Consider the following 15,102-nt stretch of genomic DNA (forward strand, 5'->3'; position numbering starts at 1 on the left):
ATGTGTAATGCTGGAGTTGATCTTATTCTCTACAATCTGTATTCTATCAACTGTTTTCACGCTCTCTTCAAGTTCAAACCCTGTAACAATGAGGTGTTGCTCACTGGAATCCACGCACCTTCCTCCACTTCGGAGCGCCAAAAATTGTGGAATGATTTGAAGAACTCTCTCCCTCCTAACGATGTCCCTTGGATGGTGCTTGGAGACCTCAACGAGTTCACATCTTCGTCTGAGAAAGTGGGTGGCAGGAACTTCAAACCTTCCCAATGTCGCAACCTAAACATGTTAGCTAATGCTGCTTGTCTCGTGGATTTAGGTTTTAGTGGAAATCCCTTCACTTGGCACAATGCTAAAGAAGGTGCGGCAAACATTAGGGAGCGGCTTGATCGTGCTATGGCAAACCTGAGTTGGCGTAATACCTTCCCTAATACTCAAGTAACCCATTTACCGAGAACTTTCTCTGATCATAACCCTTTCCTTATCTCTATGTACAACAATAATTTCCTTGATATTTATCCTTTTCGTTGTAAAGCTGCTTGGCTTGAACATGATAATTTTAAACATTATTTTGCTCATAATTGGTATGCTCATAACTTTGATTTTATTAAAGGCAGAGATGAATTTCTTCACACTATCTATAATTGGAATTATAATGTCTTTGGTGATACCTCTAGGATTAAAGAAAATTTAATTTAGTGAATTGATGGTATCCAACGTAGTCTTTTTAAACAAATTTCTAGCTTCTTGTTTCACCTTGAAAGGATCTACTACACCAACTAAATGTTAATTTTCAATCTGAATGCATTTCTTGGGCTCAAAAGGCAGGAATAGATTGGCGTAAGTATGCGGATTGTAATACCAAATACTTTTACATATCTGCTAAAATTAAAAAAATCTTAAGGAAATTTTTTTTGTTTAAAGTATGATTATGACAGTGATGTTTGGATTAACGTTAAAAACATGGCTAGGAAATACTTTGAGAATATTTTTTGCTCTACCATTTCCCAACCTGGCTGCAATTTGCTTGCTAGATTTTCTTACCCTAAAACTATTGATATGAACCTGGCAGACAACCTTGGTTCTGCCCCACTACCGAATGAGGTTAAAAACAATCTTATGGCCATGAATTCCATTAATTCTCCAGGCCCCGATGGAATACAAGCCATTTTCTTTACAAAAATTGAGATAATATTGTATCTAGTATCTATGAATTTGTTAAATCTTGTTTTATTAGTGGTTCTATTAATAGTGCTATTAACGACTCCTTCCTTTGCTTAATCCCTAAAATATAAAATCCTAATACTATGGCCGACTTTAGACCTATAGGGCTTTGTAACTCTCTCTACAAACTTATCACCAATTCTATTACCTCTAGATTGAAACCGCTTATTGACGATTTAATAAGCCCTTTCCAATCTAGTTTTATCCTTAAGTGGACTATTGTTGAAAACATTATAATCATCAAAGAAGTAGCTCACTTTTTCAGCAAGTCTTCTTAAAAAAATTAATATAATGGCTTTTAAAATTGACCTTGCTAAAGCTTTCGATTGTATTGAGTGGAGTTTTATTGAGGATACTCTTAAGTCTTTTAGTTTCCCCGATAACTTCATCAACCTTATTTATCTTAAAATGTATTTGTACTCCCTCCATCTCTGTCATTTGGAATGGCCAAATTACTAAGGCTTTCAAGCCCTCAAAGGGATTAGACAAGGCTGCCCCCTTTCCCGCTACATTTTTATCCTATGCCTTGATCACCTTTCTTGCATGATCCAAGATAAGGTTCAAGATAATTCTTGGAAACCTATGAATATTTCTAAGGATATTAAACTTTCACACCTTTTTTTATGCCGATGATGTCTTTCTTTTGGTTAAGCCAATCTTGATAACATCTCGGTTATGATGAATGTTCTTACCGATTTTGAGAAAATTTCTGGTTTGTCTATTAATATTCAAAAATCCTCAATCATCTTCCCAAAGAAAATGGATTACAGCATAAGAAAATCCATTTATGGATTTTGTAATATTAAAAACACCACCTCTTTTGGAAAGTATTTAGGCATCACTATTAGTCCTAACAAACTTAAAATTAAGGATTACTATGACCTCCTTGAAAAAATGAATTCTAGTATTAAAGGATGGAAAAGTAAGCTTCTTAATATAGCGGGTCAGGCCACGCTTGTTAAATCAGTCCTTAATTCCTTTTCTATGTATGCCATGCGAACTAATATCCTTCCTAGTTCTTTTATTGATGAACTCCAAAAAAAACATTAAAAAGTTTTTTGGAATAGAGTAGATAAGTCTAGTTATATCCCTAGATCCTCTTGGTCTGTTGTTTGTGACTCGATTAATAGGGGCGGTTTAGGGATTAGAAACCTCAAAATTTGGAATCTTTGTTTTATGGCTAAGTTAGTTTGGAAAATCCTAACCCAACCTAACAATATAAGTGGATTCAAATTATTTTGAAGAGATATCTCAAGTATACCAATTTCATGGATTGCTCATTGAAAACCTTTTCCCATTTGGAAAGATATTCTTCAAGGAAGAGAATTACTTTAAAAAGGGCTTTCAATCACTATAGGCAATGGGGAAGGTACTTCCCTTTGGGTCCACCATTGGATTGGAGTTAAGCCTCTTTATCTCTATAATAACATTAATATTTCCAACAACAAGGGCCATTATATTGGAGGGTCTCAAGTATCATAAGGAACCATAAATGGTTCCTCGACCCTATTGCTCACTTGCTCCCAAGCTCTATTCTCCTCAACATCAAAGCTACCCCTCTCCCTTCCCTTTATTCTCCTAAAGATAAGCTTAGATGGACCCTTCACAAGAGGGGTTCTTTAACTATCAAATTGACTTACTTTTCCTCTATCCCTCCCTTTAAAACCCCAAATCCTTTTCTTGCTAACTTCCCTTGGCCTACTATGTGAAAAATAAAGGTGCCTTTTAAATACAAAATGCTTCTTTGGAACATTTTTAGGATAACCCTTCCTAATAGCTCGGTTCTTGTTACTAAAGTTCCTAACTATAACCCCATTGTGTTGGGTTTCATGATGTCTAACACCACACGGAATTAAAACCCGACCCCAAGACCCGCACATAAATAAATGTAACTAAACAAGCATATTAATAACATAGTTAATTAATTACATAATTAATAAAGAGAGATAAAGACGATTTTACCCTTGAAGCGTGCTTCGCACCTTAAAGAGCTCGTACTTGAAAAGCTACTTGAGTTTCGCAAATGCGAGAACCTCCTACGAAATCCACCCACAAGCACGACCCATACGACCCTTACCCCCAGAGCTTAGCCGGGGCTAGACCAAAAGAACTTAGAGTATTACGAGCGAAAGTGTTCACACTTTTGGTGATCCTTTCAAGCTCACATCTCAAAGTAGATTTTCTTAAATCCTAAAGCTTGGTATTTATAGAGAAAATCCCATGAACATTCCTCTCTCCCATCAATGTGGGAGAGTTGGTAAACTCTCTTTTTCAATTTTAATTTAAATAAAAAATCAAAAGAAAACAGCAAAGCAATAGAGAATCAACAAGTGGCATATCAAGAGAGAAGGAATAGGTGAGGACCACCAAGGGGAAGGGACCATTTCCTTCCTCCCCAAGCATACTCACAAACCGCCTCACCCAAATGCTCGGCCCTATCCACGCGCGCCAGCTGGCGTGTCTAGCCTTGGGTGCCAAGGCTGCCTTGCAGGCGGCCTGACCCGCTTAGTTGGGCCTGCCAGCTTGGCGCACGCCTGCCACCTCGGCCTAGCACGCTCTGCATGCTTGCGGGCTGCTGGGAGCGAGATGCTGCCCGTATCGTCAACAACAGCTAACAAGGCCTAGCATGCTACTGGCCTGCTAGCAATGCTAGCGTGCTAGCATGCGATGCCCTGCACCAACCAGCGTTGCTAGCAGCCTTGGCTTGGTGCGATGCCCATGCTAGAAGCCATGCCCCTAGCACTCGATTTTCCAAGGGCATTCCGATGCTAGGGGTATTTACTACTTGTTGTTTTCTTAATTTTATCGTCGTGTCGTTTCACAAATTCGACTCGACTTGAGATGCTCGATTTCGATGCTCCTAGCTCGATATCTGAAGACTTTGCTCATAATACTCTAATAACTCATTAATTCCTTTTGGATTAATTCGTCGTCACGAATCGGTTACTTGATTGGGTGTGACCTGAAGGGATCAGTAAAGATTAAGCTGTAATATTAATTATGCATTAATATTATTGATCAGAAGCGGCCTCCAGCTAGGTATTCCGATCACTTGACCTCACTGAATAATTAGCTTTCTAATAATTCTGAACCCTGTATCGGAATAATACACTTATTCGGAGGACACCATTCATATCAATCTCCCACTTCTCCTCTCGGACATTTGCGGTTTCAGTGTATAGCCTATTTCCTATGTCACTTAATGTCTCTCCATGATATATAAGGTAAGATTATTCGTCATCCTTATTACGTTCAGAAGTGTTTCTTGATATCTGAGTTTGACTGTCAATAAGCAGATGATTTCTATAATTCATCTGAGCACGGCCATGCATTTTCACAGTCTCGCTCATCGAGAGGCCTTGTAAACAACAAAGACATGTTTCCTATTTATATAATAGGAGGACATTCCCGGTCTTGTAATGTAAGTTTCTCTTACTAAGAGGACCTAGCCACCCAAGTGTTGCTGTTATAATCCCCATGTATACTCAAACAAGAGAACTTGCAATACTCATGGTCAAGGAAAAAGGTTATGATAGTCATAATAAGAAATATACTTATGATGATTTTTAATCTCTTAAAGTATTCCCATAGGTCTATCTAGCATAGTTCTAAACCAATACCTGTGCAAATGATTTATGACAATCATGTCCTCATAGCACAAGAAACGTTGCTATAAATCATACTACACACTAATCTCAAGTGGTCATTAATCGTCCAACATTTAAATGACCTTGATTAGAGATAATTTTCGATTATAATATTCAACTTTCACTTAATTGGTGTTTCTTTATCCAAGACATTGTCTAGATACCCTATTTTGAATATTTTCAAAATCGAATGGACTCATTATTTAGTTCTAAACCACAATTAAATAAAAATGGAGTGATAGAAATTTCATAAAATTTAAATTATTCCGAAAACTAAATGGTTCAACAAAGTGTTTTACATTAAAATATCCGAAATAAATTAAAACACATAACTAGGGAAATCAAATCTAATCTCCAACGTGCCTGATTCCCATCACCTCAACGTGCTTGTTGTGTTTCACTTGAGGCAAAGGTTTAGTGAGTGGATCGGCAACATTTTCTTCCATTCCAATCTTACAAATTCTGATTTCACCCTCGGACTTCCATTCCTTTATCATGTGAAATCGCCTTTTGACATGTTAGTCCTTCTAATGTTCCCTTGGCTCTCTGGCCTAAGCAATAGCTCTATTGTTGTCAAAATAGAGGTCAACTGGACCTTTGATGGAGGGTACAACATCAAGTTCACCAACGAACTTACGAATCCAAACTGCCTCCTTAGCTGCTTCAGAAGCAGCCAAGTATTCGGCTTCAGTTGTAGAATCTGTAGTCGTGCTTTGCTTAGCACTCTTCCAACTAAACGCTCCTCCATTTAGATAGAATATGTATCCTGATTACGACTTGAAGTCGTCTCTGTCTGTCTGGAAGCTTGCGTCGGTGTAACCTTCAACAACAAAATCATTACTTCCACCATACACTAGGAACTTATCCTTGTTCCTTTTCAGGTACTTTAGGATATTCTTGGCCGCAGTCCAATGCGCCTCTCATAGGTCTGATTGGTATAGGCTCGTAGCACTTAAAGCATACGATACATCCGGCCTAGTACATATCATGGCATACATAATCGATCTAATAAGCAAAGCATATGGAATCTGATTCATCCTTTCTCGCTCATCAGGTGTCCTAGGACACTGCTTCTTGCTTAGGGTTATGCCATGTGACATGGGTAGGTGACCTCTCTTGGCCTCCTGCATATTGAATCATGCCAGTACCTTATCGATATAAGTACTTTGGCTTAATCCAATCATCCTATTTAATCTATCCCTATAGATCTTGATGTGCAATATATACTGTGCCTCTCCCAAGTCTTTCATTGACAAACATTTTCTAAGCCAGGCCTTTATAGACTCTAATATTGGAATGTTGTTTCCAATGAGCAATATGTCATCGACATACAAGACGAGGAAAGAGATGTCACTTCCACTAACCTTCTTGTAAACACAAGGCTCATCTGGATTCTTGATAAAACCAAACTTACTTATGGCTTCATTGAGTCGCAGATTCCAACTTCTGCTTGCTTGCTTCAACACATAAATGGATTTCTTAAGCTTGCATACCTTCTCAGCATTGCTTGGATCAGAAAAACCTTCGGGCTGTGTCATGTACACGGTTTCTTCCAAAATACCATTTAGGAAAGCGGTTTTGACATCCATCTGCCATATTTCGTAATCGTAATAGGCAGCAGTTACTAGGATAATCCGAACGGACTTAAGCATTGCAACTGGATTTTCGTGTAACTTTTGCTACCAGTCTAACTTTGTACGTAAATACATTTCCATCTTTGTCGGTTTTCATCTTAAAAATCCATTTGCAACCGATAGGTGTGTAACCATTGGGCAAATCAACCAATTCCCATACTTGATTTTCAAACATGGAGTCTATCTCAAATTTCATGGGTTCTTGCCATTTAGGATAGTCGGGGCTCGTCATAGCTTGCTTGTAGGTTGCCGGATCATCTCCATCCATAACAAGGATGTCTTGATTCTCGGTTAATACAACATCGAGATATCTATCTGGTTGAGATCTTGGCCTTTGTGACCTACGTAGGGTAATGGACTGAGCATTTGTATTGTCGGTTTGACTTTGCACAGTTTGACCAATGTTAACAGATGTTGTTTGAGAACTTTGACTGTCAATTTGACTTTGTTGCTCGTCCTCTCGAACTTCATTGGAGTTCGATTTTCCTCCCACTTGTCATTTTGGAAATATGTTCCTTCTCCAAAAAGACACCATCGCGAGCAACAAACACTTTGTTCTCGGATTTGTTGTAGAAGTAATACCCCTTGTTTTATTATGGATATCCCACAAAGAAACACTTGTCAAATTTAGGGTGAAGTTTGTCAGAAATTAATCTTTTGACATATGCTTCGCATTCCCAAATCTTGAGAAAAGACAACCTTGGAGATTTCCTCGTCCATAATACATATAGATTCTTTTCGACAGCTTTTGACGGAGCGCGGTTCAGTGTTAGTGCCGCGGTTAGAAGTGCGTGTCCCCAAAAAGAGATAGGAAGATCACTAAGACCCGTTGTTGATCGTACCATGTCTAGCAAGGTTCGATTTCTCCTTTCGGATACTCCGTTCCATTGTGGAGTTCCCGGAGGTGTCAATTTCGAAAGAATACCATGTTCTTTCAAGTGGTCATCGAATTCATGGCTCAAATATTCACCACCTCGATCCAATCGAAGGGCTTTGATTTTCTTACCAAGCTGGTTTTCAACTTCACTCTAAAATTCTTTGAATTTCTCAAATGATTAAGATTTGTTCGACATAAGATAAACATATCCATATCTACTATAGTTGTCCGTGAAGGTGATGAAATATCGATAACCATTCCTTGCGGGTGTGCTCATTGGTCCGCATACATCGGTGTGTATTAGGCTCGATAAGTCACCTGCCCTTTCTCCCAACTTGGAGAATAGCTGCTTTATCATCTTGCCTAATAAGCATCCTTCGCAATTCTCACATGATTGTAAATCAAATGAGTCAAGAATACCTTCGTGAAGAAGTTTCTGATTTGACGCTTGATGTTAATGCGGCCAAGACGACAATGCCACAAGTATGTCTGATTTGACTCAACGGTCTTAGGTCTTTTGGTGGTATCATTAACATTATAAACATATTTGTCTAAAAAAATCACATAAAGACCATTTCCAGAATGTGCAGTACCATAAAAAACATTATCGAGATAAAATGAACATGTATTGTCTTTTACTCGAAATTCAAATCCTTTGGCGTCCAATGCCGAAATTGAAATGATGTTTTTGGTAATGTTCGGAACATGATAACAGTTTTCATGTTCTAGAACTAGCCTGAAGGGCAAAGACAAACTGAGAGTTCCCACGAATACGGCTACAATTCTAGCTCCATTGCCGACCCAGAGTTTAACCTCTTCCTTCTCTAGCCTTCTAGTTTTCCTTAGTCCTTGAGAATTAGAACAAAGGTGAGAGCCACATCCGGTATCTAATACCCATGATGCTTTGCTAGCAAAGTTTAAGTCTATAAAGAAAATACCTTATCCAAAAGCAACGGTTCCATTCTTCTTATCTTCCTTGAATTTGAGGCAATCTCTCTTCTAATGTCCTTTCTTCTTGCAATAGAAACATTCGGAATCAGATTTAGAAGAGGCTACCTTCTTGTCTCTCTGATCCTTGGTAGCTTTTGAATTAGGCGGAAAGGTCTTCTTACCCTTCCCCTTAAAGCCTTTCTTCTTCTTGCCCGAGCACTTGAACAGCTTTCCCTTCTTGACCATAAGCATATCATGCTTCCCCTCATCCTTGAGCGTTTGCTCGGCTTGCTTCAACACACCATGAAGCTCGGTGAGGGTTTTCTCCATGCCGTGCATATTATAGTTCATCTTGAACTGATCATAGGCTTTGTGCAGCGAATGGAGAATGATGTCAATTTCCATCTCGGTCGAATACCCCGTATCAAGCCTTTCCATGTTCTCAAATAGACCGATCATTTTGAGCACTTGTGGGCTGACTGGCTCTCCTTTCTTGAGCTTGCTCTCAAGGATCTACTTGTGGGTTTCAAACCTTTCAATTCGAGTCTGCTCTTGGAACATATTTTGAAGTTCTAAAATGATCTCAAAAGTCGTCACCTTCTCAAAGAAAGTCTTTTGAAGGTCGGGAGACATTGTGGCCAACATGATGCATTTGACATCCCGATTAGCAGTTTTCCATCGGTTTAGGCAGCCTGAGTGACTTTTTCATTGGTAGTCTCGGGCATTTCCTCATCAAGGACGTATTCCTTTTTCTCTTGCATGAAAAATATACGCAAGTTCCTTTGCCAATAAAGGAAATTTAGCCCACTCAGTTTCTCCTTGTCGAGAATTGAGCGTAACGAAAGTTGATTGTTTAGGTTGTTCCCAGACAAGTTTCTACAATTGAAAGAATTTGAAATGAAAAACCATTCATGAATCAATAAGTTTGAAATTTAAAGCATTCATGCAATTTTCAAGCTTATTAAGCGTTTTATCCACACATTAAGTTTGTCCCCATTTGGCGAGTATAAAACGATTCCAAGATCCAAAGAATCAATGAGTGATTAAGCATGCTTTGGCTTGTCTTAATACCTATTATTCCAAGGTAAGGAACTCCTTGTTAATAGCTCTAAGCTATTCTTGGTTCGATAATACGTCGCATCTAATGCTTTATGACATTTATCTCCATTGCCACGGCATCTAAGGACTCTTTAGTGATATCGTTGAGTTTAACCAAAATCAACATGTATATACCATACGTCCCTAGGAAAATAGTGATGCCTCGCTTTGGCATAGCCCATCACAATTCTCATTAGTTCGGTAATAAGTGTTATTTTAGAATGGCAAAATTTGACTCAGTATTTTAGGGACTTAGGGTTTCTATGTTGGTTGATTTAAGTGAACTTAATTAATCATCGCAACATTCGAAACCCTAAACATGCATCTAACATATCATTCATATATAATTTAAATATAAATATATATCGAAAACATAAGTGAAAGATGCATTTGACAACTAGCATGACCCCTTGAGTCTTTAAGTCTTCAAGGGTCTTCATTGCACCTTTATGGCTTCGTCTTCTTAGAAACGCCGTCTTCAAGACATCACCATCATTTATGCAATGCTAGTAACTACGACTAGGATTAATCTAAATATTAAGGTACAAAAATACGCAACGGTTCACATACCGTATTTAGATTGACAAAAATACATAACGGATCGCTGTCCGTATTTTCTATCCTAATCGGGCCCCACTAGTTGTCATTTTCATAAAATCTGTGAGAGAATATATATTCCATTCATTCATTCACTATATGTGAATGAGCCATGCATTTTACAACGAAAAACAAGTAACAATGCAATATTTCGCGCAAACTAGTAACTAATTAAGATGGTTAATCTGATTAACGCGCCTAATTAAAACTAGTCAAGTTATTAATCAATTATGTGATTAAACGCAATAAACAATGAAGCTCCTACTAAATTCCGCATCCAACTTAATTAATCCGATTAATTAAGCAGGTAAACCCATAATTTTGCCAAATAAAATTTTGCAAATGCCGCTCATAACCCGAGGCCTAGCCTCCATTTTTAATTAAAATAAATTAAACACAATTAAAATAATTAAATTGGAAAAACGAAAAAATAAAATCGAGAGAATTTAGGTGCTTTAGGTTGGCCAAGTCAAGCAGCTCAAGCCTTCATACGCACGCATGTGCTGTGCGCTGCTTAGCAGCTCGCACACCATGCGTGCCGAGCTGTTGCTGGGCGTTTCCAAGCAGCCCGCACCATACTACGCGCCATGGCCGTAGCTGCTGCTGCACCATGGCTATCCCTCGCACATGCCCTATGCACAAAAGTAACACCAAGCACGCACCAGCCCACACACACATGGCTCGAGCATCGCCCAATCGAGGCACCACCCCGCAACCCTTGGCAGCTGGCCAAGGGATTTTGTGCGGGTTGAATGCTTCGGTTTGCGTGCCCCTTGCCTCGGGATTTCTATCCCAATTTTGTGTGACATATATGATTAATTCTAAATTATTTTAGAATTAATTTCGGGCAAAAATGAAATAATAAGTCTAAGTCAAATAAATTCAATTTCAAGTGCATAACCAAAAATTAATTTCAAGAACCAATCTTTAAATAATTTTGGTTTACTTTGATGCCACAAATTGATAAGGGCTAACCTCATAATTAATTTAACTACACGTAAATTAACAATGAGTTTTGATAAAACTAAAAGAAGTTGGAAATATGAATTCAAACATTCAACGAAAAAAAAAAAAAATTTCAACATCAACTTATGCATTCTTGAAAAAAAAAATTACATCTTCCAATATGAAGACTAATTACATTTCATTCACAAGTTTGAAACCTTAGGACTTTAATCAACTTGGATAAATGATTAAATCAAGAAATTTCAATAAACAATCATGAAATCTAGTAATATATAAAGTCCCCATCACTTAAAATATTTAAAGATTAGAAATTTAATACTTGAAAGCTTCAAACACAAACTTTTTCACACACAAAGCAATTAATTTGCAATTTGTGAAAAATTAGCCAACCATTTAAGCACTAATTATAACTTAATAATCATGCTCAAAATAGGCTTATATATGCAGTAGGTTAATTATAATAACCATACATATAATAAACAATTAATATGCCATTAAACAAACAAGGTTTAAAGGTTTAAAATTTTTTGTTAAAACGAAAAAAGCCTCCAAAACAGTTTTTCCGAGCAGAATTTGGCTTCTGGACAATCCTATAGGGGCCAAAAGTGTTCCAGAATCACGTTTCCACCCAAAATTCACTAGTCTTAGGTCGAAATCTGGGTTCTAGAGCCAAACTTCGATTTAAAATCGAGATTAAAATAAATAAAACGAGCTTCTAATCTAATTAGCAAGCATAACCAGAATTTTAAGCCATTTTAAATCAGCTTGAAAATTAGTTACAAAAATTTGAATGAGCGAGGCTCCAATATCGTTGTTGGGTTTCGTGATGTCTAACACCACGCGTAATCAAAACCCGACCCCGAGACCCATACATAAATAAATGTAACTAAACAAGCATATTAATAACATAATTAATTAATTACATAATTAATAAAGAGAGAGAAAGACGATTTTACCCTTGAAGCGTGCTTCGCTACTTAAAGAGCTCGTACTTGAAAAACTACTCGAGTTTCGCAAATGTGAGAACCTCCTACGAAGTCCACCCACAAGCACGCCCCGTACGGCCCCTACCCTGGAGCTTAGCCGGGGCTAGACCAAAAGAATTTAGAGTATTACGAGCAAAAGTGTTCACGCTTTTGGTGATCCTTTCAAGCTCACAACTCAAAGTGGATTTTGTCAAATCCCAAAACTTGGTATTTATAGAGAAAATCCCATGAACATTCCTCTCTCCCATCAATGTGGGAGAATTGGTAAAATCCCTTTTTCTATTTTAATTTAAATCAAAAAATCAAAAGAAAAAGGCAAAGCAATCAAGAATCAACAAGTGACATAGCAAGGGAGAAGGAGTAGGTGAGGAACACCAATGGGAGGGGACCATTTCCTTCCTCCCCAAGCATAATCACAAATCGCCTCACCCAAATGCTCGGCCCTATCCACGCGCACCATCTGGCGCGCCTAGCCTTGGGCGCCAAGGCTGCCTCGCTGGAGGTCTGGCCCCCTTGGCTGAGCCTGCCAGCTTGGCACGCGCCTGCTGCCTTGGCCCAGCACGGTACGCATGCTTGTGGGCTGCTGGGCCCAAGATGCTGCGCGTATCGCTAGCAGCGCTAGCAAGGCCTAGCATGCATCTAGCCTGCTAGCGCTGCTAGCTTGCTAGCGATGCTGGCGTGCTAGCATGCGATGCCTCGCACCAGCCAGCGCTGCTAGCAACCTCGGCTTGGTGCGACGCCCATGCTAGCAGCCATGCCCCTAGCACTCGGTTTGCTCGAGGCATTCTGATGCTAGGGGTATTTACTACTTGTTGATTGCTTGATTTTACCGTCTCGTCGTTTCACAATTCCGACTCGACTTGAGATGTTCGGTTTCGATGCTCCTAGCTCGATATCCGACGTCTTTGCTCATAATACTCTAATGACTCATTAATTCCTTTCGGATTAATTCGTCGTCACGGATTGGTGACTTGATTGAGTGTAACCCGAAGGGTTCAATCAAGATTAAGCTGTAATATTAATTATGCATTTATATTACTAATCGGAAGCGGCCTCCAGCTAGGCATTTCGATCACTTGGCCTCACTGAATAATTAGCTTTCTAATAATTCTGAACCCTCTATCAGAATAATACACTTGTTTAAAGGACACTATTCCTATCAATTTTTACTAGATTCTCCTCCCCCATCAAAGATTTTATCCGCCTATTTAGAGATTGTTCTATTTCTAAAGTTTTTTGGGCCCTCATCTTTGGAAATTATTATCAAACTGATTTTAATTTAGCCACTTTTTATAACTCCCACTTTGAAGATTGGATAAGCTTTAACATGAATTTCGATAAAACTTGGAAAATCATCTTTTGCATAGCCCTTTGGCATATTTGGTCTGTTAGAAACAAAATGGTTTATGATAAAAAGTTGGATGCCTTCCTTTCTTGCTTTAACAAATTTCAATTGGACTACGGTATTACTTTAAACCTTTCAAAGGTGGTCTTTGAAGACATGACTTCCAACTCTAGTGATTCTCCTAGAGTTTGGTCTCCTCCTCAAACAGGTTAATACAAGTTGAACACGAATATATCTTGGGTCAGTTTAGGAGCTTCTGGTGCATGGGTTCTCATCCGTAGGGCCATATTTAATTGAACTCATTGCTATAAAGGAGGGGCTTACCACTGCCTGGGCAAGAAAAATACACTTTCTTGAACTAGAGACAAATGCTCAGGCTATCAAGTACATGCTAGAAAACCCTTTCTACTACATGGATCACGAGCTATCCAACATTATCAATGATGTGGTTCAGCTCCTTCGTAAGGAATGTAGTGCTACCATCCTCCATGTCAAGTGTCAAGCAAACAGGTTAGCTCACGGCCTTGCTGAAATTGGTAGGAACCAAGTTGATTATGACCCTGCCTACCATTTTTTTCTCTCATCCTCGGCTCACTAAGGCGTACATAGAAGAATTGACCACCTCTTTACCCTTCATCACTGGAAGCTAACCTCTTTGTTGTTGCTCTCTTCCTTGGACCTGCTATTGGCTTCACTATGGCCTTGTTTGGTAAATGACTTTTTGCTTTCTTTTACTTTAGCTTTTGGCTTTTTCTTTTGATCAAACAGCCAAAATACATGTTTGGTAAATGGCTTTTCCGCCAAAAAGAAAAAACTAGTCTTACTACTTTATTAGTTTTGGCTTTTGGCTTTTCATTGAATAAATTACTTCTTTATCCTTAATTAATAATTAATATAATTGTTAAATATTAATTATTAATTATTGATTAGTAATTAGTAATTAATAATAAATTTATTAATTTATAATTAATAGTGAATAATTAATAATTAATAATTAATAATTATTAGTACTTAATAATTATTAGTTAGTAATTAATAATATATAATTAATAATCAATAACTAATAATTAGAAATTATTAATTAATAGTTAGTATTTTGTATTAGTAAATAATAATTAAAATAAAGAAATTAGCAATTAGTAATTAATAATATTTATAATAAATAAATAAGAGCACATAATAATGTTCTTTAAGGTCATTCTTTATAGTTATAGCCACCAGCTAACAGCTGATTTTACCAAACTTTATACACCAAATGGTCAAACAACCACTACAAACAACCAATACTAACAGCCAGTACAACAAGCCAAGTTAAACAGCCAATTGCCAAACAAGGCCTATGTCCACTATAGCTTTCCTAGTTCAGCTCTTTTTTTTTTTACTCAGTTTTTTAGTTTTCGTATCTCGCAGGCTTGGTGGATTTTAGCTGCCTTGATTGCTAATTTTCCTCTGTTGCTTCTTGGCAGCCCCCACCTATTTTGTTTCAAACTATGGATTTCAAGGTTGCTAGTTTAAGCTTCCTTGAGTAACATAATATTGCCTTTCTTATCAAAAAAATTACTTCTACTACACATAGTTTTTTCTTATCAACTAGGTAATACCCGAGCTATGCTTGTCGGATTTTTAAATTAATACATATAATAAATTAAAATCTAGCGATTTACTCAATATAAATTGGTGCTTGATTGCTATTTGATTAAAAAAATCGGCTTAGGAAATAATACAATATCTTTTCTAAAAAATTATTTGATAAAGAGCCTGTAAAAAAAATATGTATAATAAGGAGAAATAGAATTTTAAG

General features: G+C 37.7%; 1 protein-coding gene across 1 annotated transcript; it reads left to right on the forward strand.

Moving 5' to 3' along the window:
• On the forward strand, positions 1-696 carry LOC145592172 (uncharacterized). Its single transcript, XM_081648632.1, has one exon. It carries the CDS (start codon positions 1-3, stop codon positions 694-696), a length of 696 nt encoding a protein of 231 aa, XP_081504758.1.
• The last annotated feature ends 14,406 nt before the right edge of the window (positions 697-15,102 follow it).

Source organism: Chenopodium album, chromosome 18 (genome assembly GCF_948465745.1).
Source record: "Chenopodium album chromosome 18, dcCheAlbu1.1, whole genome shotgun sequence".
Lineage (NCBI taxonomy): Eukaryota > Viridiplantae > Streptophyta > Magnoliopsida > Caryophyllales > Amaranthaceae > Chenopodium > Chenopodium album.

Bases quoted from the DNA above. Each gene is read 5' to 3' on its own strand.
- LOC145592172 (XM_081648632.1), top strand. From the start codon at position 1: ATGTGTAATGCTGGAGTTGATCTTATTCTCTACAATCTGTATTCTATC.